Source organism: Arvicanthis niloticus, chromosome 25 (genome assembly GCF_011762505.2).
Source record: "Arvicanthis niloticus isolate mArvNil1 chromosome 25, mArvNil1.pat.X, whole genome shotgun sequence".
NCBI classification, from domain to species: Eukaryota; Metazoa; Chordata; class Mammalia; order Rodentia; family Muridae; genus Arvicanthis; species Arvicanthis niloticus.
The window spans coordinates 36,791,154-36,815,639 of NC_133433.1; the positions used below are offsets into that span (position 1 = coordinate 36,791,154).

Here is a 24,486-nt window from a genome sequence, read left to right on the forward strand (position 1 = left end):
ACAATTACAAATAATCTTGTGTGTGCTAGTATTTTTTTCTTTTTAAGCAGCTGGAGTATTAGGTAAACTCCAGCAAGCTTCAATATAAGTATTTGTGAATTTGTTAGATACATAATCTCAGGGTCAACTCTAGAACCATTATATCAAATTTAACATTGGAATCCAGCAAATTAATTAATCAAGCCCTCCAGACTCTTCTAATGCTGCTAATTTTTGAAAATACTGCTTTGGACTGTATGCTGCTGGAGGGTTACTGGTCGGTGATTTGAGACACTGTGTCTCCAGAAGAGTTAACGTTCTGACAGGTTAAAGGTCTTATACAAGAACTGTGAAAAGGAGCACATTGTTTGATGGAGATGAACTGGAAGAAATACTTATTTACGAATCTGTTTTTATTTTAAAAATATGATTATACAGTAATTCATGTTTAAGGCAAGCAAAATGTCACTGGGGATTAGAATTCTGCTTCATTATAATTTGATCTCCTGGATTAGTTCTCTCTCTCTCTCTCTCTCTCTCTCTCTCTCTCTCTCTCTCTCTCTTTCTCTCTCTTTCTCTCTCTTTCCTCGAGTGTGGTGAAACAAGGCACTTCTGTGCTGGGCAGTGGTGGCGCATGCCTTTAATCCCAGCACTTGGGAGGCAGAGGCAGGAGGATTTCTGAGTTCAAGGCCAGCTTGGTCTACAGAGTGAGTTCTAGGACAGCCAGGGCTATACAGAGAAACCCTGTCTAAACAAAACAAAACAAAACAACAAAAAAAAAAAAAACCACAAACAAGGCATTTCTAATTTTTTTTTTTTTTTTTTTTTACTAAAGCAAGCCAAACACGAGGTGATGTTTAGAGTTAGCTAAAGCAAATATAAGTACAGTAATGGAATACAACTGGTGTATGTCTTATCATTTTTGATAACGTGAAAAGAACCAAGAATATTCTTTCTAGGCCTTTGACTTTCTTATAGAGATAATTTTATATGTCACAGCACTCCCTTCATTGTCTTGATTTTAAGTACATTGACTTCTCATAGTTTCGGCAATTCTTTCTAGAAGGACAACTTATAGGAAGAACATTCTGTACTCTACTTCATCCATACTTAACAGTAATCTCACAGCGTTTTTACACAGGCACCTATAAGTCTCCTTTTTAATGTGAAGAATGAGCGAACTGCCGGTGGCTCGGCCCTTAAGGCGCCCGCCCTCAGAGGGCGCGCGTCTCTTAGTGCTCCCGCTCCCCCGTCTTGTGGGGAAAAAAAAAAAAAAAGTTTAATGTGAAGAATGTCAGAAAGCAAAGCATATGTATGCACAGATTTAGTACCCAATTTTGTATGCATTGGGCAATTATTGATAGCCACACATACTAACAGGGAAGAAGCCACAAAAGGCATTATCCATGTAGGCCACCATGGCCAATACATATATGTTGCAGAAAATTTATCTCATCCATTGCATGCATAAAACATTTAATTGGTCTTTATGCTGTAAGAGAAATCTGAGATATTCGAGCAGTACTTGTCAGAAAATTTTCTTTTTAGCAGTAAGTAATCACTTGCTGATTGATTTTTGGATGATTATCTCTTTCTTTTTTAATGGTTAGCTAATAATTTTTTGTCTCAATAGTATTTTTTAACAAAATGGAATATAATAAGATAAAACAAAACACATTTGTCTTGAACAAGATAAACCAACATAAGGAAAAAAGCCACAGGAGAAGGCACACATGACTCAGAGACACACTCACTCACACGTGCAGGAATACTGTAAAAGTACTAAACTGAAAGCTATAATATATACACAGAGGAGCTGGGACAGACATGTGTAGGCCCTCTGATTCTTGCTTCAGTGTCTGAGTTTATTTGAGCTTCTCTCAGAGAATTTAGAGTGTCTTGTTCTTCTGGTATCCTTTATTCATTCTAGCTCACACATTCCTTCTACTTGATAAGAAGAACACAGGAGAAGGTTCTATGTAGGCACCAGCTCTACTTTTTTGTGTTCAATGAGTTTTGTAGATATTGTTTTAGCAATGAGACCTTGGTCGATAGGATAGACAGTTTGTGAATATAATCTACTGTCTTGGGAAGAGTATGGGTTTGGGGGGAATTTCAATAAGACCACTTTGGCCAACAACTCAATTGGATCTAACCCAATCCCAGACTGAAAGCTTTGGCAACAAGAGACGGCCAATTGAAGCTTTTACTCCCTCACTATTTGAAGACTTCATTAGGATCACATTCATACATGTTAAGAATTTTTTACTGCAGTAGGATGCTCTACTGCCCATCAAATGCCTTTCTAACTGTCTCTACCTGTATTCCCTCACTCAGCCCCATCTCCCCTCCCATGCCCCACATGATCCTCTCATTCCTGATCCACCCTTGGCCCCATAGCTATTGTATTCCACCCTCTAATGGAGATATATGGATCTCCCACACATCTCATTCTTTTCCTCAGTGACTAACCTCTTTGGATCAACAGATTGTAGTAATAGCGAATGTTCACACACATGTGAATACGTAGCATAAGCTCTGGTTGCTCTACTAAACATAATTTTCTGTAGTTCTAATCATTTGCCTGCAAATTGTATGCTGTTCTTTTTTTAAGAGCTGAGTAATGAATTTACTCCAGTGTATAAATTTGCCACATGTTCATTACCCACTCTTTTGTTGAGGACATTTGGTTGTTTGTAGTTTCTAGCTATTATGAATAGAGCATTAATGAATATGTTTGAGTAGTTGTTCTTGTGGTAGAATGAAATATTCTTTGGGTATATGCCCAATAGTAGTATAGCTAAATATTGAAGTAGATTGATTCCCATTTCCTCACGGAAGCACCATAGTGGCTGTTCTTGTGTCCATTCTCACCAAAAATGTAAAAGTATTCCCCTAGATCCCCTTGTGGGATTAGTTTTTCAGTTAAAGTGAAGTAGATAGTTATTAGAAAAATAATCAGAATTATATAAAAATATTGATTGTATTCTTCATATATATACTTCGTTACAAATGAATGTTTACTCACTTCTTGCTATATACTCATAGGTGTACCCTTGAAACTTTTACTAATCTTATTGTCGTAAGAACAATATAAGACAATGATAATGCACCAGGGACATTTTTCACTTTGTTGGGGATGAAATAGTACTATCTCATTGAAGAATCTGATTAAACAAGCTATAGTATTGAGAAACATTGGTGGCACCAGCTGTATATGTTAAAGGATGCATTGAACTTTAAAAGATAGCCATTGATGATTACATTTTAATTTACATGTAGTTATTGGGACACACTACTAAATTAGATTAGCTTTTATATTTAAACTACATAATTTCTTGACGTGAATGCAGACATTTACTATTTTGACTTATGTGTTTGCTTTCTATCTCCGTTTAGGCTGTACTTTGGAGGTATAAATTTTCTCAGCTTAAAGGCTCATCAGATGACGGCAAAAGCAAAATCAAATTTTTGTTTCAGAATCCAGATACGAAACAGATTGAAGCAAAGGTAAACTCAAGAACCCTCCTATATAAGACATCTCTAACTATATCAGTAGCACTAAGACACAATGTGAAGAAAATGTCAGACCAATGAACACAAATGTTCTTTGCTTACTTTGAAATATCCCTGTGATACTCAAGAACTTTTACTTTAAGGGTATATAAACAGATTTTCATTGAAAGGCATTACTCCAGAAAATTATGTTCAACTAATTCTGGTCTGAGTCTTAATCTTATATGAACTACAATTGTGTTTGACTAAAATAACATGCTAAGAGCTGGGGGCGGGGTGGGGCTATATTGCAGTTTCTCCATTTTAAAATACATTTAAAAACTAGCTGCTTCATAGTAATCCATCAGTTCTTAAATCTGAGTACAAATTCCCAAAGAAAATAGTTTTTATGAAATCTTGAGTAATTGCTATGTAATTATGACTTAAAGAAAATGAATTAGTAAATGACTTTTCACATTGCTTTATATTATATTTTAGCATTCAGGAATATGTTAGCTATGTTGTTAACTCAATAGAAGTTTAACCCCATTAGTACTTATAAGTATTTATATTGGAAAAATTAAAAATCCAACTTGTTTTTATTACCCTATCAAGAATTCATAGTAGCACTGTTTGAGTTTAATTAAATCATAAAAATATTACTCCTCTGTAGAAGGAAGAATAAATAAATAACAAAATGAAAATTTAATTCAGTGACACAGAACTCCAATGCACATTTTTGTCTATGAAATAAAATCACCACAATTTATTTTTGTAAACATTTATCTAAATTCAGGGTTATTATAAGGCTGACTTTCAAAGTTTTCCTGAACTTGGCTCTATGTGACATTCTATGCACTCTCTTACATTCTGACCAGAAGCATTCCTTTTAACCTGCTTTGCTTTTAACCTATGACCCTACTTTGTGTTATATATGTACCTATGCCCTCTTTTCTATTTTTTTCCTCTTATGTTTGCATCCCTCTGGAGAGCTCTCTGCTTCACTTATATTTGTATCAGTTGAAGGAACTGTGGTCTTCTCTGCCATGTACTTATGTCTTCTCTTTCACATCTCCAAAGCATAAATATAACCACATTCATGCTTTGCATTTGATTATTATCAGGTTAGAAAAATGTCTCATTCACTGGCTTTTCTTGTGACTTATAATTCCCCGATCTGCACTCTGATGTGTCCTCCTCCTGCATAGTCCCTGCCTTTGTTTCTTGCTCTGTCTTTTCTCCCTAGCTACCAGTGACACACCATTGTGCTAAAAGTTATACTTCTGTTTACAATGATTTTTAGTGTTTCTATAAAATGAATATTAATGTAAAATTTATTTATGAGAGCTTTAGATTTATTTCTTAAATTTTTAAAGCACAGCATGTATTCTAATGTGAGTAAGCTTTTGAGAGCTGTATAGTATTTGATTTTTAGTTGTTACTTTTTTACCACCTTTTAATGATCTAACAAAACACTTACCAAATGAGTCAAATGTGCAAAGTTTTAAAGTGTAATTGCTACTCAGTTTTATTCTTCCACTGACTGTAATTTATTACATGTACAGCTATGAAGATACAACAAATCTGACTCACTTTCTTGTGCATTTGTTACTTGTCACCTCCAACATATTACTTGTCGGTATCACTTTGTTCTCAAAAATAATTGTAAATGTAATTCCTTATGTGCAAAGTTTACAAAAGGGTACTTGTTTGAAAGTGATTCTGAAACACATACAAGCCATTGTGAAACCAGAGAAAGAAAAACTGTAATTAATGCGAGGCTTTGGCTTCGCCATGTCGATGAAGTTCATTAACATCAAAGGCTTAAATAAAAATAGCATTTCTAGACCCGAATCCTGCCCAGAGGGAGCTAGTTTCCCAGTAATGCTGACATACCTAAGATCACAGGTGAGACCACCAGTACTGTTCCAATACCTGACCCAAGTGGAACCCAAGCAAAGCCAATAGGACACATAACAGCAGAGCAGACTGGGACAGGATCCTTCTGGTTTACATATGCTCCCAAAGCTGACCCTGTGCCAGAGCTCTCCGGACTCAAATTCCATCAGGAGAGAGCTGGTCCCCCAGGAGTGTTGACACACCTAATATCACAGACTCACAGGCTCACAGGAGGGACAAGCTCCAGTCAGAGACAGCAAAACCAGCTAACACCAGAGATAACCAGATTGTGAGAGGCAAGTGCAAAAACATAAGCAATAGAAACCAAGGCTACTTGGCATTATCATAACACAGTTCTTTCACCACAGCAAGCCCTGGATACCCCCAACAAACCAGAAAAACAGTATTCTAATTTAAAATCACAACTTATGATGAAGGTGGAGGACTTTAAGAAGGAAATAAATAACTCCCTTAAAGAAATACAGGAGAAAAAAGTAATGAGGTAGAAGCTCTTAAAATGGAAACACAAAAATCCCTTAAAGAATACAGAAAAACCCAAATAAACATGTAAAGGAATTGAACAAAACAAAAAAAAAAATCTAAAAAAGGAAATAGAAACAATAAAGAAATCACAAAGGAAGACAACTCTGGAGATAGAAAACCTAGGAAAAAGATCAGGAGTCACAAATGCAAGCATCACCAACGAATACAAAAGATAGAAGAGACAATCTCAGGGATAGTAGATAATAAAGAAAATATTGGCACAAAAGTCAAGGAAAATGCAAAATGCAAAAAACTCTTAACCCAAAACATCCCAAAAATCCAGGACACAATGAGAAGACCAAACCTAAAGATAATAAGTATAGAAAAAAGCAAAAATTCCCAACTCAAAGTGCTAGTAAATATCTTGAACAAAATTATAGAAGAAAACTTTCCTAACCTAAAGAAAGAGATGTCCATGAAAATATCAGAAGCCTACAGAACTCCAAATAAACTGGACCAGAAAAGAAATTCCTCCTGTGACATAATAATCAAAACACCAAATGTATAAAACAAAGACACAATACTAAAAGCAGTAAGGGAAAAGGTCAAGTAACATATAAAGGCAGATCTATCAGAATTACACCAGGCTTTTCACCAGACTATAAAAGCCAGAAGATCCTGAACAGATGTCATACAGATACTAAAAGAACACAAACACCAGCTCAAGCTATTATACCCAGCAAAACTCTCATTTACTAAAGATGGAGAAACTAAGATATTTCATGACAAAACCAAATTTATACAGTATCTCTTCATGAATCCAGCTCTACAAAGAGTAGTAGATGGAGAACTCCAACACAAGGAGAGAAACTACAACCAAAAAAAAGCAAGAAACTGATTTCACAACAAACCTAAGAGAACCACACAAGCATAATTCCACCTCCAACAATAAAAATAACAGGAAGCAACAATCACTGGTTTTTAATATCTCTTAATATCAATGGACTAAATTCCCAATAAAAGGACACAGCCTAAAAAACTGGATATGTAAACAGGACCCTGCAATTTGCTGCATACAGAAAATGCACCTTAGTGACAATGACAGACACTTCCTCAGAGTCAAAGTTTAAAAAAAAAAATCTGAGCAATTGGTCCCATGAAACAAGCTGGAGTAGCAATTTGAGTATCCAATAAAATAGACTTTCATGCAAAATTTGTCAAAAAAGATGGGGACGAATACTACATACTCATCAAAGGAAAAATCTACCAAGAAGAACTCTCAGTTCTGGAATTTATACCCCAAATTCAAGGGCAACCACATTTGTAAAAGAAACATTAATGAACCTTAAAGCATACATTGAACATCACACAATAACAGTAGGAGACTTTAATACCCTACTCTCACCAAAAAACTGATCATGGAAACAGAAGCTAAACAGAGACGCAGTAAAACTAACAGAAGTTATGAACCAAATAGACAGATATCTACAGAACGTTTCACACTAAAACAAAAAAAGTATACTTTCTTCTTAGTACCTCAAAGTACTTTCTCCAAAATTAGTCATATAATCCAACACTAAACAAGCCTCATTCAATATGAGAAGATTGAAATGATCCCATACATTCCCAGATCACCACAGGGTAAGTCTGGTATTCAATAACAACAAAAACAACAGAAAATCCAAATACAAATGGAAGCTGAACAACTATCAACTCAACTTGGTCAAGGAAAAAATAAAAAAATTAAAGACTTTTTAGAATTTAATGAAAATGAATGCACAACATACCCAAACTTATAGGATACAATAAAAGCAATGGCAAAAGGGAAACTCATAGTTCTGAGTGCTTCCACAAAGAAATTGGAGAAAGCACACGCTAGCAGCTTAACAGCTCATATGAAAGCTCTAGAAAAAAACGAAGCAAATATACCCAAGAGGAGTAGGTGACAGAAAATACTCAAACTCAGGGCTGAAATTAACCAATGAGAAACAAAGAGAACTATATAAAGAATCAACAAAACCAAGAGCTGGTTCTTTGAGAAAATCAACAAGATAGATAAACCTTATCCAGACTAACCAGAGGGGACAGAGATAGTACTTAACAAAATCAGAAATGAAAAGGGAGACATAACAGCAGAAACTGCAGAAATTCTAAAACTTATAAGAACCTACTACAAAAGCCTATACTGGGAAAAAAACCTGGAAAATCTAAATGAAATAGATGATTTTCTAGACAGATATCACGCACCACAGTTAAACCAAGATCAGATAAACCATGTAAAATGTCCCATAACCCCTAAAGAAATATTCATTAAAAGTCTCTCAACAAAAACTCCCCAGAAACAGATGGTTTTAGTGCAGAATTCTATCAGACCTTCAAAGAAGACCTAATATGAATACTTCTCAAATTATTTCATAAAATAGAAACAGAAGAAACACTACCCAATACATTTTATGAAGCTATAGTTACACTGAGACCTAAACCACACAGAAACCCAACAAAGTAGGACAACTTCAGACCAATTTAATTCATGAATATTGATGCAAAAATACTCAATAACGTTCTTGTAAACCGAATCCAAGAACACATCAAGATGATCATTCACCATGATCAAATAGGCTTCATCACAGGGATACAGGGATTGTTCAATGTAAGGAAATCTATCTGTGTAATCCACTATATAAACACACTCTAAGGGGGGGGGGGAACACATGATCATCTCATTAAATATTGAAAAAGCCTTTGACAAAATACAACACTCCTTTATGCTAAAAGTATTGGAGAGATCAGGAATTCAAGGTCCATACTTAAATATAATAAAAGCCAATAGCAAACCACAAATGCAATGGAGAGAAATGTGAAGTAATCTCACTAAAATCAGGCACAAGACAAGGATGTCCACTCTACCCTTATCTCTTCAACATATTGAAGTTGTAGCCAGAAAATTTGGCAACAAAAGAAGATTTAAAAAGATACAAATTGGAAAGGAGTAAGTAAGATAGCACTATTTGCATATGATATGATAGTGTACATAAGTGATCCCCCCCAAAAAAAAATCAATGAGAGAACTTCTACAGTTGATAAATAACTTCAGCAAAGTGGCTGTATATAAAATTAACTCAAACAAATCAGTAACCTTCCTCTATTCAAAGGATAAATGGACTAAGAAAGAAATTAGGAAAATGACATCATTTACAATAGTCACAAATAATATATAACACCTTGGTGTGAGACTAACCAAACAAGTGAAAGATCAATATGACAAGAACTTCAAGTCTCTGAATAAAGAAATTAAAGAAAATCACAGAAGATGGAAATATTTCTCATGTTTATAGATCAGCAAAATTAACATAGTAAAAATGGCCATCTTACCAAAAGCAATCTATAGATTCAATGTAATAGCCATCAAAATTTCAACTCAGTTCTTCACAGAGATAGAAAGAACAATTCCTAAATTTGTTAGAAATAACAAAAACCCAGGATAGCAAAAAAATATCCTCAACAATAAAAAAACTTCTAGGGGAATCACCATCCCTGACCTCAAGCTATCATATAGAGCAATAGTGATAAAAACTGTATTGGTACAGAGACAGGCAGGAAGATCAATGAAATAGAATTGAAGACCCAGAAATGAACCCACACACCTATGGTCACTTGATCTTTGATAAATGAGCCACAACTGTCCAGTGAAAAAAGACAGCATTTTTCAACAAATGGCACTGGTTCAACTGGAGGTCAGCATATAGAAGAATGCAAATTGATCCACTCATATCTCCTTGTACAAAGCTCAAGTCAAAGTGGATCAAGAACCTTCACATAAAGCCAGATACACCAGATACACTGAATCTAATAGAAGAGAAAGTGAGAAAGAACCTTACACACATTGGCATGGAATACTCAGAGGGCAAAATTTCCTGAACATGATAACTATGGCTTATGCTCTAAGATTAAGAATTGATAAATGGGACCTCATAAAATTGAAAAGCTTCTGTAAGACAAAGGACAGTGTCAATAGGACAAAATGGCAACCTACAGATTTGAGAAAAGATCTTTACCAACCATACATCTGATAAAGGGCTCACATCTAAAATATACAAAGAACTCAAGAGGTTAAACTACAGAGAACAAAATAACTGTATCAAAAAACATGGTACAGAGTTAAAGAATTCTTGACTGAGAAATATTGAATGCCTGAGAACCACTTTAAAAAATGTTCAACATCCTTAGTCATCAGAGAAACACTCCTGAGATTCCACTTTACACCAATCAGAATCTAATATCAAAAACTCAGGTAATAGCAGTCGCTGGCAAGGATGTGGAGAAAGAGGAACACTCCATTGTTGGTGGAACTGCAAGCTGGTACAACCACTCTGGAAATCAGTCTGGTGGTTCTTCAGAACATTGGACATAGTTTTACCTGAAGATCCATCTCTACCACTCCTAGGCATAAACCCAAAAGATGCTCCAATGTATAACAAGGACACATGCTCCACTATGTTTACAGCAGCCTTATTTATAACAGCCAGAAGCTGAAAACAACCCAGATGTCCTTCACCAGAGGAATGGATACAGAAACTGTGGTACATTTACGCAATGGAATACTACTTAGCTATTAAAAACCATGACTTCATGAAATTCTTAGGCAAATGGGTGGAACTTGAAAATATCATCCTCTGTGAGGTAATCCAGTCACACAAAAACACACATGGTATGTACTCACTGAGAAGTGGATATCAGCCAACAAGAAGGTTGGAATACTCACAGACCATATGAAACCCAAGAAGAAAGATGACCACACCAAAGTGTGGATGCTATAGTTCTACTCAGAAGGGGGAAGAAAGTAATCTTGGGAAGTAGAGGGAGAGAGGAATCAGGGAGGCAAAGAGAAGGGGGAGGGAAAAATGAAGACCAGTTCAGATACTGGAGGAGATGGGGCATAAGTATAAAGGGTCAGGAATTTGGAAGGGGTTGAGGTAGGGGGAACTGGGGATAGCCACTAGAAAGTACCAAATGCCTGGGATTGAAGGGTTTCTCAGGACTCAACAGGGAGGACATTAGCTGAAATATTCAATAAAGTGGGGATAGAACCTGTAGAGTCCATATCCAGTGGATTGGCTAAGCCCCTGGTTGAGGGATAGGGCTACCTAATCACTTCAAAAGTATTAATTCAGAATTCCTCCTGTCTAAAAGAAGCACAGGAACAAAGAGTAGAGCAGACTGAAAGAAAGACTATCCAGAGACTGCCCCACCTAGGGATCCATCCCATCTGCAGACCCCAAACCCAGACACTATTCCTGATGCCAAGAAGCACTTGCTAACAGGAGCCTAATATAGCTATCCCCTGAGAGACTCTGCCAGAGCCTTACCCATACAGATGCAGATGCATGTAGCCAACCATTGGACTGAGCGTGGGAACCCCAATGGAGAAGTTAGGGCAAGAACTGAAGGAGCTGAAAGCATTTACAACCCCACAGGAAGAACATTATTAACCATCTAGACAGCCCAAACCTCCTAGGGACTAAACCACCAACCAAAAAGTATACATGGGGGCAACCATGGCTCCAGTTGAATATGTAGTAGAGGCTTGCCTTATCAGGCATCACTGAAAGGAGAGCCCCTAGTTCCTATGGAGGCTCAATGACCCAGGGTAGGGGAATGCTAGGACACTGAGGTAGGAATGGATGGGCAGATGGGGGAGCACCCTCACAGAGTCAGGGAGAGGTGGGAAGTGATAGGGGGGGTTGTTGAAGAAAATCTGGGAAGAGAGATAACATTTAAAATGTCAATAAATAAAATTACCAATAAATTTTTTTCTTTTTTCTTTTTTTTTTTTTTCAAATCAAACCACATTGTTTCTTATTTCTGAGGGTAATTTAACCTTAAGCTATCAGATTCATTCTGCTATTGGCCTTTAATTTCATTTAGTTAAAATGTGTTTTATTAATTTTTCTACATATGAAGTAAAAATACATGTTTCAAAACATATAGCTTTTTTTCAATTTCTGGAAAAAGATACGCTTCTGTTGATTTTCTTTTTTTTAAATATGTTTGTTATTTATTAAATACTTAGATTATCTTTTTTTATTAGATATTTTATTTACACTTCAGATGGCATCCCCTATCCCCATCCCCCCCACCTTAAAATACCCCTATCCCATGCCCCCTTTTCCTTTTTGCATTTATACATTTTTTTAAAATAATGTTAATCATAAGCTTTATAAGTTTGGAATTGTTCAATCAGAGGTGTAACCCACTGACCAACCTAGATATAACAACTATCTTTGACTGGTGGAGATACATGAATATCTGCCTCCCTGTCTCCCCCCTCTTTCTCTCTTTCATCACCTAGCTTCTCCTATCCTTCTTCTTCTCCTCTTCTTACTCCTTTTCTTCCTCTCAGTACTCCTCCTACCTTAGCTCCTCCTACACATCACCCTTCCTGTTAAAATGAAACTTTTCTCTCAAAATACAATTAGAGCATAATTATGCCAATTTGTACCAGTGAGGTACAGGATAGTCCTAATACCCAGTCCATCCTTTTGTTGACTAACCAGCTCCTCTGTCATCTATTCTAACTAAAACATTTAGTTCTGAACCTGGCTTTAGGATGAATGTCAACTGATGACCAGCCACTCAAATCTTTTCTCTTAGCTATATGTTTTCAACCCCATCAGAAATCCAGAATGACTGAGTTGACTATAATTGTGGGAAGCACAAATCATAGTTTCTAAAACTTAGCCAATTTATAGAGACCTCTGAACACCTGGACACTCGCTCTACTTCAAAACGTTGGAGCATCTGTTCTGCCTTCTGGCCCAGGATCATCTGACAGACCTTAGTGCTGCAGAATTATTAAGGGCTGATTACTCTGTCTAGGCAGATATAATCAGTCGACTATTCTGCAAGTGTGTCCTTTTCTGGACAGTAATTTGTCTGTAGAAGGAAAGTGGCAATTCTTGCCTAGTGGCTGTCTCACCACAACTGGAGTAACTCCAAGGATGCTCAATTTCTTCTTAGAATTCAATATAGGAAGCTGTCCGGAGCAGACAGGTCTCTAATGAAAATGAACATTAATGCTGAAATGTTTGTCATGTCAATTCTAAGGATTTCTGATGTTTTGAAAACCAGCTATCCATGTAAGGTAATCTGGACTGTTGCCTGTTAACTCCACTCAGCTATTTCTAAATAAAACAGAGAACACTCTTAAAATAAACTCCAAGTCATGAATTTGCTATAGTCCCTTAACTCACAGGCTGACCATCTCAAATCAATTAAAAAAAAAGTTAAAGAAGGACTGGGTCTAAGCTTTGTATTCCTAAATGTGTTATACTGGTACAATGCCTATGAGAGTAACAATATTCATCTCACTCTTATATCACTAAGAAGCTCATGCCAATGAAAACCTTAAAATTTGTAAACAAAGTAAATTGGTGCCATTTAAGAATTTATATCTTTATCTTGATATTAATTATACAGATTTCTACTAATAGGTTATGGCTATGCAATAAACCCTAGCTAATCCTCTGTATTCCGACAAAACCACTACTTTTCCCTAGAGAGACAGCCCAACAGTTCTAGATTGAGGGTCTAGCACTACAATAGATGCAAGTAGTCGAGGAACATGCAATACAATAAACACAAATAGTCAAAGAAAAAGCAAAACATTAAACCCAATTACATGAACACTCCCATGATCACTGTTTCTAAGGGCTTATCAGGATGACCAAAGTATCTGACCCTACTTCCTTACCATAGTCCAAGGTTATTTTCATGTCTGAAACCTACTTCCTTGTTCTAACCTAAGACTTAGATTCCTGACTGAAATTACTTCTTTGTTGTAGCCTACAATTTAGACGCCTACTGGAAATTACTTCTTTGTTCTAGTCTAGTGTCAGATTCCTGCTTGAAGCCTACTTCTTTGTCCTTGGCCAATGTCATATTCCTGCCAAGCAGCTGCTTTCCTTGTCCTTGGCCCATGTCAGATTCTTGCCAAGCAGAACCAAAGGCTCTCCACCTCTCCCCCTCTTTACTTTGTTTACAAGACTGAGCCTGTCTTAGGTCTTTCTGACAAGAATGACTTCCTTATTCATCATGGAATATGCATTATCAAAGGCAATGCACTTCTGTCTTAGGTTGGTAAGGCTCTGTGCAGAAACTTACCTGTCCTTGGCTTGCCAGCCTGTTAATTTAATAACTGTCTGGGAGTTCATTTTCAGGTTTAAGCCGTATACTTTGGCTGCCAACATGTTGATGTTGTTAAAGACAATCTTTAACATGATGGGGAAGAATAAAAGTATTCCCAGGAAAAGAAGGGCTAGCTAGCCTGATCAAGCTGTATATGCCATTCCCGAGGTTTGACCAAAATAGAAATACTGACCTCAGGCCATGGATAATTTTATCAGCATTATCTGCAGCATTAAAGCTCAACAGAGCAGCATTCTTTAAATTCATAATCTCACTATGTAAAGTTAAAACATCCAGAGAGGTATTAGGATTATGCCAAATATCCTACAGGTATCTTTAAACTTTTTTCTAATTATAATAATAATCATTGTGAATCTCAGAAGTAACACTACTCCAATATTTGTCATGACACTTGGGATGGCTCCTAACTGTTGAACCCTAAACCTCCTTCAGATAATTTGAATGGGTTATAGAGCATCATTCGTTGTGCCAGATACCTATATAAATCCTTTTGTATACTCAATACATTAGTGGCATTTTATTTCTAGATGGTTAACAAAAATAGTTGTCTTAACTCCTTGTGTCAATGCTACTGCAGAAGCAGTGGTGCTAGCAATTAATGAAATTAAAGCTGTTATACCAGCAATAATCAAGCCTGCTACCCTCTTGCTTCTGCTTAAAGCCTAACTTACTTCTTCCAGCACATTCAAGCTTTTTTTTCAGAGACTCAAGTTTTTTTAAATACTCAGGGCAGTGAGACAAAAGCTGGTCAATAGACCCTCCATAACAGACATGCCAGGTTTCAACACACTACCATAATTGGAAATTATACAATCAATGCACCTTAAATGCTGTAGAAGAGACAAAACCAACTTTAGCTTGACAATTAAAAGAGCCTTAAAACATGCACTAACCCTTGTTTGATGTTCAGATCCTGTCCCAAATTTATCTCTTGCTATCCTAACATCATAGTGAGCTACAGCTAGCTTCCAAATATGTCTCTGACAAAGGCCAAATCCAGTCTTCCAAAAGTAGACTGTTATTTTCCATATTGGGTTGATTTCTAGACCAGTACATTATTGAGTCCTAATAGCTGGGCACCTTTAAGAAGAATACAAGAGACAGAATTTCTCTTTTCAATTATCTATCCCACAAGGTCTAAAAACTTGAGGCAAGGCAGCTTGTCCCATCTGGGGTAAAGTCAAGCAAAGTTGGGTCAAAAACATGTCCAATACAGCTTCCCAGTCACCCTTGTCTGGGCACACAGCAAGCTCACAGGTCAGCATTATTCTTTGTCTCAGCAACAGTATGTCTTACCAATCTTTTTAAAGTTCCATGGGCCTCTTCCACAATACCTTGTCCTTGAGCATTATATGAAATCCTCATAATAAATTGTTGACAAAAAGTCTCGACTGCTCATTTACAGTTGCCAGACCAATTATCTGTTTTTTTTATTGGATATTTAATTATTTACATTTCAATGTTATATCCTCTCCCATCCTCCCCCTAACCCCTTATCCCATCCTTGTTTTTTCTATTTCAGTGAGGGTGTGCTCCCACCATCCTCTGATTCCTGCCTCTCTGCTCTCAAATTCCCCAACACTAGGGAATCCAAACTTTCAGGCATCAAGGACATCCACTTCCACTGATGCCTGACAAGGCTACTTTCAACTACCTATACAAGTGGAGCCCTGAGTCCTTCCCTTTGTGTTCTTGGGCTGGAGGTTTTAGAATGGCTACTCAAGCTTGTTTCTTAGGACCATTTGCTTGAAAAGTTGTTTTCTAGCCTTTTAGTTTAAGGTAGTGTCTGTCTTTGTCACTGAGGTGGGTTTCCTGTATGCAGTAGAATGCTGAGTCCTGTTATGTATCCAGTCAGTTAGCCTATGTTTTTTTATTGGGGAATTGAGTCCATTGATGTTAATGGATATTAAGGAGAGGAGATTGTTGCTTCCTGTTATTTTTGTTATTAGCAGTGGCGTTGTTTGTGTGGCTATCTTCTTTTGGATTTGTTGGAAGAAGATTACTTTCTTGTTCTTTCTAGGCTATAATTTTCCTCCTTGTATTGGAGCTTTCCTGCTATTATCCTTTGTAGTGCTGGGTTTATGAAAAAATATTGTGCAAATTTGATTTTGTTGTGGAATATCTTGGTTTCTCCATGTATGGTAATTGAGAGTTTTGCTGGGTATAGTAACCTGGGCTGGCATTTGTGTTCTCTTAGGGACTGTTTGACATCTGTCCAGCATCTTCTTGCTTTTATAGTATCTGGCGAGAAGTCTGGTGTAATTCTGATAGATCTGCCTTTATATGTTACTTGGCCTTTTTCCCTTACTGCATTTAATGTTCTTTAATGGTGGGTGTTACTACTGGGATTAGAGCTGAGGTCCAAGATCTGCTCAGTGCTAGGTCCCGACCAGAAGAGCTCTCTGCCAGAAGTGAATTCCTGGGTCCCAGTGGATCCCAGTTAATCCCTGTTTGGGGTGGTGTTGCTGTCTCCTTACCTAAGATAATGCCCAGGTTAGAGCTCCTGGGAGCCCTGTTTCCTCTGGGTTTTGTGAGATTGGGTACAGAGCTCCTTGCTCATTTTTAACTGCCTTGTTTGTTCTACTCCTTTGTTTTTTTCTAACTGAGCAACTCTTTATAAATACTACCATTAGAGTCTAAGTATTCAGAAATGTATATTATAGATATTTTATCAAATTTTTCTGAGACAAGAGAATGTAGTCTATATTTGTATTTTCTGAAACCCTATACAATCTCTTTACTTAAAGTGAAGTAACATTTCCTTGTTGTTGAAGAAATGAATTCATTCAACTTGACAAGGAATGCAGTGATACATAGTCATTTTTCTCTTGATATTTAATGTCAGACAAGTACATTTCAAAACCATAAAATCATAGCAAGATATGCTGATAAACCTAGTTACATAAATTTTCAACAGAATACCAAACAGTTCAATAGAATAAGAAAGAATCATCACTTGGTTAAGTCAGATATAGGGATTTTTCACTATGTGGAACCCTAAGGTAGTTAAAGTACATTGGATAATAAGAAATAAAACCCCATGGCTATATGTTATTAGGAATTGAAAAGTCAACATTCTTTCATAATAAGCTCTCTCAATCAATTTATTACTGAAGGAGTACACTTTAACACAATATAAGATTGAGGTGGCAGGCCACCAGCTAACACCCTGTTCAATAGGGACATCTGAAAACACTAAGACCACAACTAAGGCAGCTGTGTTCATATTCAGCAGCTGTTTCCAGCCAAAAGAGTTCTTCAAAACAAAGACATAAGGACATTCAGATAGTAGAGGAAGGTGAATTTATAGTGATATGAAAGGAAATTCTAAAGATCTTACCAAAGCTTTCTAGACCACATGCAATAAAGTAAGACATCAAATCAGTTGACAAAAATTAGTAGGTTTCTATATATTAATAGAACTCTGTGAAAAAAAATTGAGAAAATACTTCCACTTCCAATACCTTTAAAATGATAATATGAGATATAAAATATTTGTGAAAAGAACATTAAAGTATAATGAAAGAATTAAAGAAGACACAAATAAGCATAACTATAGTCTATATACTGTGATGAATGAGTTAATATTGTTAAAATATTATAAACAGAAATACAAAGATTCTACATCCTGTCTGCAAAAATAACAAGTCTTATAATCACAAAAATGAAAAAAAGAGATAGTCTCTTCAAGTCAAATAGAATTTAAACAAAATTCAAACAAACAGAATAAATCCGAAGGTCCTAAGGAGCCAAGAGAAACTTGAGCCCAGATATTATACTCTGCATGGCTGCTATTACAAAGCCATAGGGACTAGGCAGACCACCATAAAGATACAAATTGGTTGACCAGTTCAGTAGAGTTATTTCAAAAGAAAGAATTCATGCATTTAGCATCAGTTGAATTTTGACAAAGATCCCAACAATGAGTGATAGAAAAAAGAAACTATCCAGTAAATATTGGGAAAATAGTAACTACTTGCCAGAGACTGAAATTTTTATCTTAAGTCAAAATTAATTAAATTTTTAAATTTGAGATAAGAAACTATAAAATTATAGAAGAAGCCATATAGGATATGTTTTAGGCAATTGATTGCACATTTCACCTCAAAAGATAAGCCAATTCAAGCAAAGAAAAAAAAAATGAAATTACATCAAACTAAAATGGTTGGCACAGCAAAGGAAAGCTACCAAGCTGCATTTTTCTATTATAAATTGTGGGCAGAAGTACATACCTTAATGACCTGCCTTATATAAAATTGTTCATTGCTGCAAACAAGCCCTGCATATGTAATATAGATGCCAGGTTCTCAGATTCAGTAAATGTGTATCAAACATCCTCATTGAAGAATTCATGATGTGTTGAATAAACTATGTGAAACATGTTTGGTACTTCATGACTGATAAATAAGTCTGCAAGTGTCTCCAATCCAGAGTCTGTCTCTGAAATGTCAACAAAAAGTGTAAACTTATTGCTCTTTGTCTATCCTATTGTCTTCAATGGCTGACACTTTCTAAAACTAAAGAATTCTGAAGCTCAGAGATACATAATTACTTACTGGCAGGTCCAGCTTACATCTGTGTTTGGTGATTTATTTCTTAGTCTAAACCAACCAAACAAAAATAAATATATAAAATTGAAATTATATTTTAATTTACTTATATTTATATTTTGTATATTTATATATTATATATTATATACTGTTATATTACTTATATATGCTATACTATAATGTATTTTATAGGTATATATTTTATATTATTATACATTTTATAATTTAATATATAAAATATATTTATTTATAGATAGATTAAGTATTTATTTATATTGATATTATAGTGTGTTATATAAATATATTATTGTTATAGTTGTTAATAGTTATTTATATTTAAATAAAATATAAAAGTAAATAAAAATACAAAAATTAATATAGACTTTATTTTATATGAAAATTTCTATTTTTTCCATTTTTTCTTTTCCTGAGAGAATCTTGAGGAATCTTTATTTATGAAGTCTTAATGCTCATGATTAGAGAATTCATAATTTGCAGCTATTCTCTTTCAGCAGGGGCATAGCACTTCCCTTAGGCTATTTAATTTCTGATGAGATTCTCTGTCATTTGCATTCTGGTCTTCTCTAGGTAAGGTTCTGTTTGTTGTGGTTCCTGTTCAGAGGTGTGATTCTAAAGAGTCTGGAAAGAATTTCTTTTTCTTCCTTGTGTTTCACAGAACAACTCAATTGTAAATTGTAAAGATTTCGCCTTCCATCAATTTTGGCAATTTTTCAGTTATTATCTTTCAATATATTTGTTTTTTTTTCATTTGTCCCTCACTGTTCTTCAGTATTTTATAACTTCTTTCTAGGTAGCAAATTGACATTTTTATCTGGCTATTTTTTATTGCTTTCTTGTCCTGTTGAGTAATCCATTATTCCATTGTGATATTTGTTTTGTTTTGTTTTCATTGTATCTTTTCTTTTAAAGTTTTCAGGTGGATATTCTTCATGTTGTGTTTATTTGGGAAGGTTTCCATTCTTGGAGTTTTGACTATTTTGTCTGTTCGAACCATGCTGGCAAATGTTCCTTGGGACAATTTTATTAGAACTACAAAGAAATATTTAATACATTCATTTAAGAACCAGTGTAGCTTCAGTATTAGCAACAGTTGATATAAACACATGTAATTCAGCTTAAGATTCTACCATTTCTAGATATTAGTTTTTTTCTTCCGTGTGTGGGGGACATTAGTCATTTCTTCAACTGTTTAGCTACTCCAAGTTGTAGTTAGATCTTCTGTTTTGCCTGGCTTCCATTCACATTATTTTATCAAAGTAAGAGTGTTGCAGTAAATATTATTTGAAGGTTTCTAACTTACCTTTGATCATTTGGTTCTCAAATAAAAGACACAAAACCTTTATATCATAATAACCTTTAAAGCAGATTGGGCAGATATCAACCCTCTATGTTGTTTTGTCTATGTCTCTGTCGATAATCCTGAGATAGCTCTTGTTATGTTCCACCTGGGTTGCTCCTACTCCAACTGGTCAACTCCCATGGCACCTTCTTCCTTTCTCCTCCTCTCTCCTAGTGGTCTACCCTCAAACCCCAAACCTGTGAGCAGAAGCCCTGCCTTCTTCTATTCATCCCAGCTATAGGCTATACGCATCTTTATTCAACAAATAGTTTTAAATGAAAGAACAAGGTTTGCACAACAAAACGTGGTATATTGAGAATTCACTTGTCTTGAAGCAACTAGGTCTTGGGATATAGAGTTTCCCATTACAATACATAGCAACAAACTAAACCTCAACATAAGGGAAGTATCAGAGTGCTCTTGCCAAGAAGACAAGAATTACAGGCATAATCCTTACATGTCCATGTGGACAATGGGCTCTTCAATAACATTGGGAAAGGGGGGGGGGGTTCAGATCTCCAGTTGTCATCCACTGTCTATAGTCTTTCCAAAAGAAGATCTGTCAAAACTTCAAATTAAGCATGTATCAGTTTGAAAGACAAAGGATACAAAAGCATACCTTTCAAATAATAATCAGGAGAAAACTAATGTATTTGGCAATGCATTCATAAGAATTAAGCTATAGATTGTTTTCTACATCTTAGGCAAAAAATTAATTACGAAGCACAAACTAATTATTTTTATTATATACATGTATGATAGTCTCAAAAATAAAACTTTGTCGAAATTATGCCAGTTATCTTTTTATTGTTGTTACCAAAAACACATAGAAACAACTGAGGGGCATTTACTTTGTCTCATGGTTTTAGAGAGGCTATGGTTCACATGGCCCCATGTGTGTAAGATTATGGTGGAAACACATAGCAGACAGGCTTCCTTTTAACAGTCATGAAACAGTGAGAAGTAAATACATGAAGCAACCTTATCAAGATATAGCCCTAAGAATTCACTGGTAGAGGCTTTTCAGCAGCTCAGACCTACTTCCTACATTTTTTGGAACAAAATATCACCACAAGCTTAGTTCTAATCTTTTAAACACAAATCTGTGGGAGACATTTCATAGTCAAATATTTCATTTTCAAAATACAACTATCATAAAAAGAGGTTGATGACAATAATAGACCTCCAAGGTAAATGAAAACTCTGATATGTAAATGATGAAAAAGGTGAAACCTACAGTTCATCCATTGAGGGCTTCAATACCTCACCTGACTACTGGACAGAACAGTTAAGCACAGGATTAATAAAATTTTTGAAAAACCTGGTCAGTGTGATTAACCAGCCAGATATTCAAATATAGTTAAAGCCTGCCATCCAATTACATTTACTATGTATTCATTTTAAAAATAACTTAGGTTATAAAATCAGCCTCAATATATTTAAAATAACTAAAATCACAAAAATATGCTCATAAACTTAAGCAAGATGACTCAATAAATATGGAGAGATTGAAGCTTAAAAAATCAGGAATTAAACAAAATATTTCAACAGTTCATTTAAATAATATAAACTGGGAAATCCAAGTGTAATTACCTAAATTAATTATAGAATTTGTGCACTGTAGTAAAAGGTGTGAATTTCTACAAATGTATAAACCAATGAATGGGCCTCAAGGATAGATTACACAAGCATATCTAATGCAAACTATGAAGACAACATTCTTTATGGAGATTCAGAATTAAGAGGCCTAATTCTATTGAACACTTAGTAAATCATTGCTACCAATTTTTCATAAAGCTATCCACAAAATAAGAAGAGGAACACACTCTGCCTTATTTTTTGAAAGCATACTGTTGTAAAAAACAAACACATTGGGATGAAAGGGAACCTTGCAGACTTCATTCCCATGTGCAAGTAAAGCAGCTCTTAGGGAAATGCTAACATGTCACATTTAGTGACAAAACAATACTATCTAGAACCATTATTACTTGTGATATACCTTATAAATATATAAGAATATTCATTAAAAATAGTGCAATACAGTCAGTTAATTGGTTAGAGCATAGAAACACACAGTTATTTCAATATCTGTAAAACTATGGTCTTCTGTATTAGATCCTACACTTCTCTTTCCCCAAGAAATATCGTTTCAATAGTTGTCTGCATATTTGAGTTCTCTAGCACTTAATTAATTTATTTCTATTCTGTGGGATAATCTGAAGAGTGTTGATATTCACTTTTGGGGTAAGGGGGCTTTTAATGACTTCTTATTCCACTAAAGGTTATAAAGCTATTTAAATTGTTTATCTGATCTTGAGTTAACTTTGGTAAACAGCACTTAGTGAGCAAATTATCCATTTCTTTTACGTTTTTTAATGTGATGGAATAGAGGTTTTTAAAGTATGTTCTTATGATTCTCTGGCATTTCTCATAGTCTGTTCTTATGCTGCTCTTTTCCTCTCTGATTTTGTTAATTTAGATATCTTCTTTTTGTCTTTTATTTAGTTTGGATAAGTGTTTGTCTTTGTTGATTTGCATTAAGAACCAATTCTTTGTTTCATTGATTCGTTGTATTGTTAAATTTTTCTGTTTTCTTTATTTTGGCTCTCAGTCTGATTATTTCTTGCCCTATACTCTCCTTGTATTTATTCCCTTTTGTTATAGAGCTTTCAGGTGTGCTCTTAAGATGCTACAATAGGAATTATCCAACTGTTTTATGTGGGCATTCAGCTCTTAGATTTTTTTTGTCCCATAAGTTTTTATATGTTATGTATTAATTTTTATGAAATTTGACAAAGTTTTAAATTTTCTTTTTATTTCTCTCGTGACCCAATTTTCATTCAGTAGAGAATTGTGCAATGTCCATGAGTTTATAAGGTTTCTATTGTTTATGTTGTTTATGATATCTAGTTTTAATCCGTGATAGTCTGATAAGATGCAGGAACTTATTTCACTTTTATTTTATCTGTTGAAATTTACTTTGTGTCTGAGTATATTTCAATTTTGGAGAAAGTTTCATGAGATGCTTAGAAGAAGGTATATTCTTTTGTGTTTGGGTGAAATGTTCATTTAGTATATATCATTTGTCAGCTCCAGTAGTTCTGTTTAGTTTTTGTCTGGATAACTTATCAATTGTTCTGAGTAGGGTATTGAAATCCACCACTATGTGTGTAAGGTTCTTTTGTAGTTTAAGCTTTAGTAAAGTCTCTTTTTACAAACCTTGATGCCCTTATTTTTGAGACATAGATGTCAAAATTGAAATGTTGTCAGGCAGAAATGTTACATGCTTTATTTCTAGCACTTAGAAGCCAGAGGCTCACAGATCTGGGTATGAGACCAGCCTAGTATGTAGAATTAATACCAGGTTAGCAGACACTATGCAGAGAAACCCTGTCATGAAACACAAAACAAGAAAAACAAAACATAAAATGTCACCTTGGTGGATTTTTCTTCTTTGTTGAGTATGAAATATACTTCTTTATATCTTTTATTAGATTTGGTTTAATCACCACCACCACCCCCCCCTTTTTTTAAGATATTAAAATGGCTATACCAGCTTGTTTCTTAGGTCTATTTGATTGGGGTATTTTTTTTCCCAGTCTTTAACCCTGTTGTAGTGTTTATACTTGATGTTGAAGTATGTTTCTTAGATTCAGCAGAATAGATCCTGTTTTTCCATCCATTCTATTAGTCTATATTTTTTTATTGAGAAACTGAAAACATTGATCTTGAGAGATATTAATGACCACTGGTTCTTTCTTTCTATTATTTTCTTGTTTTTTTTTTTTCTTTTTTGATGGTGATCATGGTGATGGTGATTATGGTGGTATGTGTCTATATATGTGTTTCTATTCTTTTGTTTTGCTGGTTTGAAAGTATCTATTTCCTGTGTTTTTATGTAGCTGCCAGTGGCCATGGATGAACTGGGTTCACCTAAAAGTGGGGCTGGAAATGAAAAGGAGACAGAGGGGTGAAAGAAACATAGAGCCAAGCCAAAGTTTTTTTATCAAGGCTCAAAGTTTAATATTCAGCACTTGTATGTATAGGGAAAGCCCACCGGAACCCATCCTTTGCTTCAGCTGCAAAGCAGGCTCAGCAGACAGTCTCTTCTTCAAAGTTCTACAGGAAGTTGCCAGTGTAAATAAAACAGCTGGATTCACCTAGCTGTTAAGGTCCTGTGTGGCAAACAAGGTCTGTTCAGACTGCTCAAGGCTGGGAAGGGCACAGTAATTAGTCTTCTTAGGCTGGTTTTGGTTTTTTTTTTTTTTGTTGTTGTTGTTGTTTTTCTAGAACTTTGTGTAGTGCTGGATTTGTATACAGATATTGTTCAAATTTATCATTATCATAGAATATCTTTTCTCCCCTTATAGTGATTGAATATTTTGATGGGTATAGTAATCAGGGCTGGCATCTGTGGTGTCTTAGAGTCTGTAATACATCTGTCAAGGCCCTTTAAAGTCTCCAAGAAAACTCAGGTCTGCCTTTATATGCTACTTGGTCTTTTTCCTTTGTAGC

General features: G+C 35.3%; 1 protein-coding gene across 2 annotated transcripts in view; it reads left to right on the forward strand.

Moving 5' to 3' along the window:
- The window catches only part of Sntg1 (syntrophin gamma 1), a 728,479-nt gene that overhangs the window by 698,650 nt on the left and 5,343 nt on the right, over window positions 1-24,486 (forward strand). For both annotated transcript variants that reach the window (XM_076924411.1, XM_076924412.1), the window contains exon 18: window positions 3,379-3,489. In XM_076924411.1, coding sequence (XP_076780526.1) covers window positions 3,379-3,489 — 111 coding nt within the window. The remainder of the gene's footprint in view (window positions 1-3,378; window positions 3,490-24,486) is intronic.